Source organism: Verticillium dahliae, genomic scaffold (assembly GCF_000150675.1).
Source record: "Verticillium dahliae VdLs.17 supercont1.6 genomic scaffold, whole genome shotgun sequence".
NCBI lineage: Eukaryota > Fungi > Ascomycota > Sordariomycetes > Glomerellales > Plectosphaerellaceae > Verticillium > Verticillium dahliae.
This window is the reverse complement of record NW_009276926.1, coordinates 1,274,536-1,277,557: the sequence shown is the minus strand read 5'-3', so window position 1 is coordinate 1,277,557 and position 3,022 is coordinate 1,274,536. Positions and strand designations below refer to the sequence as shown.

At 57.7% G+C, this 3,022-nt stretch overlaps 1 protein-coding gene across 1 annotated transcript; it reads left to right on the top strand.

Annotated features, from left to right (window-relative positions):
• Positions 1-986: 986 nt before the first annotated feature.
• Positions 987-2,661, top strand: VDAG_03939 (O-acetylhomoserine (thiol)-lyase; the record flags this gene model as incomplete). The annotated part of the gene is made up of 6 exons (XM_009654023.1): positions 987-1,036; positions 1,112-1,250; positions 1,317-1,676; positions 1,730-2,328; positions 2,378-2,441; positions 2,497-2,661. 6 exons carry the CDS (start codon positions 987-989, stop codon positions 2,659-2,661), a joined length of 1,377 nt encoding a protein of 458 aa, XP_009652318.1.
• Positions 2,662-3,022: the final 361 nt, after the last annotated feature.

The following is a 3,022-nucleotide window of genomic DNA, read 5'->3' as shown; positions in this document are numbered from 1 at the left end:
GAAACTACCCTCCATCCCCACCAAACTCTGTTGGGTGCCCCTGGTGCCCAGGTGCCCTGCTTGTGCCCTCCTTTTTTTCATGATTGGGGCTTCTGGGTCAACCAATTACCTTAAGGTAATGTACTAGGTACATGTACAAGGTAAGGTACCAAGGGTACCTAGGTACTACGGAGAGGTAGTACCTTTTGCGCAACGATGGCAGGCACAACGGGATTCGTTCTTACCAGCTCAGATCTCGTCTATTCGTGGGGCAAGCAACCATGGCGCCATGTCATATCCCGAGGCCCCTTCTGCCTCATCTGCCTCTGCTCTCCCACGCCCATATGCCCATGCCCATGCCGCTGAGCCTAACCCTGAGGGACTTCTCTTACACCTTCAAATCCCGAATTGGACCCTCGTGGCCCGCCAGCGCGGGATGTCGCCTGTCACGACCTTCTTCAAAGGAGCTATGGCATTTTCGCGTCGATGGCGTGCTCTGCGCCAACCCCACACCGTTTCCTACATCGGACACTAAACGCGTTGGACTGGACCCCGACTCGCCCACTCGTCCGCCCACCCGCGCCGCCAGCCCTCAGAGAGACATGCGATCACCGCCCCCCGTGGCTCAAGCCTTCGGGTAATCTGTGCCTGTACCTGTGCTGCAGCACCTCGTCACTCCATGGAGAGGTGGGGGGAGGGGCTAAAAGCTGGGCTGCGTTTCCCATCCGACAGGGCTAGCGGCCGAGGGGTTGGCTTTCTCTCTGCTGGCCCCCTCGATGGCATCATGTCCTCACCAAAACCTGAGCACCTCCCCTCCTCTCGGCCGACTTGATTTGCCTCTGCTCCTCACCTCTCTCGCTCTCCAGCTTGTGACGCCTACCCTTTTTCCAGCAGTCTTCTCTCTCGCGACGTCCACAGAGACCAATCGCGAACTTCGCCGCATCTCTCTCTCTCTCTCTCTCTATCTCACACACACATCCACCCCACACTTTAACATCGCTATAGCCATGGCCGACGAGGCGCCCAAGAACTTCGAGACGCTGCAGCTGCACGCTGGGTACGTCGAGATGCCCTACTGGCCCCATTGTGTTGGTGCCTCGCAAAGAACCACCTGAACTGACCTCGTATGAAGCCAGGAGCCTGACCCGACCACCAAGTCGCGTGCTGTCCCCATCTATGCCACTACGAGCTTCGTCTTCGATGATTCGGCCCACGGTGCCAGGCTTTTTGGCCTCAAGGAGTTCGGCAACATCTACAGCCGCCTCGGAAACGTGAGTCGCGCTCCGTCAAGCATCAGCTTTCACGGGCGCACCAACTAACGCGCGCCCTCCTCACAGCCTACTGTCGACGTCTTTGAGAAGCGCATTGCCGCCCTCGAGGGTGGTGTCGCTGCCCTAGCCACGTCTTCCGGTCAGTCTGCTCAGTTCATCGCCATCAACGCCCTCGCCCACGCCGGTGACAACATTGTCTCCACGTCCCTGCTGTACGGTGGCACCTACAACCAGTTCAAGGTCTTCCTTCCCCGCCTCGGAATCACGACCAGGTTCGCCGACGGCGACAAGGTCGAGGACATTGAGGCTCTGATCGACGACAAGACCAAGGCCGTCTACGTGGAGAGCATTGGCAACCCCAAGTACAACGTCCCCGATCTCGAGGCCATTGCCAAGGTCGCCCACGCCAAGGGTGTGCCCCTCATCGTAGGTGTCCCATGCAGCCATGGCATCTCCGTGCGTCCGCTAACATTCCCCAGGTCGACAACACCTTCGGTGCTGGAGGCTACTTCATCCGCCCCATCGAGCACGGCGCCGACATTGTCGTCCACTCTGCCACCAAGTGGATCGGTGGTCACGGCACCACCGTCGCCGGTGTCATTGTCGACAGCGGCAAGTTCAACTGGGGCGAGCACGCCGAGCGCTTCCCTCAGTTCGTCGAGCCCTCCGAGGGCTACCACGGCCTCAAGTTCTGGGAGACCTTTGGCCCCATCAGCTTTGCCATCCGCGCCCGTGTTGAGATCCTGCGCGACCTCGGCGCCACTCTCAACCCCTTCGCCGCCCAGCAGCTCCTCATCGGTGTTGAGACCCTGTCGCTCCGTGCCGAGCGCCACGCCACGAACGCCCTGGCCCTCGCCAAGTATCTCGAGAACAGCAGCTACGTCAACTGGGTCTCTTACCCTGGTCTCGAGAGCCACCCCTACCACGAGACAGCCAAGAAGTACCTCAAGCGTGGCTTCGGTGGTGTCCTGAGCTTCGGTGTCAAGGGCGGCGGTGCTGCTGGCTCCCAGGTCGTCGACAACTTCAAACTGATTTCCAATCTGGCCAATGTTGGCGATTCCAAGACGCTCGCTATCCAGTACGTTGCACGTTCGCCACTTCCAAATCTCCAAGCTGATGGTTTCTAGCCCCTGGAACACTACCCACGAGCAGCTCTCCGACGAGGAGAAGAAGGCGTCTGGCGTCAGCGAGGTAAGACATAGTATCATGGTTCCGAACAAGACAATGACTAACACCAGCTTCACAGGACCTCATCCGTATCTCGGTCGGTACTGAGCATATCGACGACATTATTGCCGATTTCGAACAGGCCTTCAAGGCCTCCTCGTCTACGACCACCAAGGGCGAAGAGAAGAGCAGCGAGCTGCCCGTCGGCGAGGGCAAGGGCGAGGACGCCCCTCTGGCCCCGTAAGATTGTGACGGTGATGAAGATATGTTGATAAATGAATGAATACCCATGATTACTTTGCCAGTCATCTCTCAATGCTCTCTTGGTTTTAGTGTTCATTTTCTATGCCTTGCGGTGAACATGTCTGTTCTGGTCTTCGCCCTGATGAAATATCATAATATTCGTAAGAAAGCCTCGTATTACTCTACTAGTCTCCCAGCCGCCATACCACCAATGGCAGTGGTCCTGACATACCAACGATACTCTATCCATAGGTATCTTGTTATATCGAGTGGTCATGTGACGTAAAACGTGCCTGGAGTTCTTGTTGAATCCGTCCGCGGCCGTAACATCATGCCCAGTCATCCTTTGGGCCGTGCCCAGA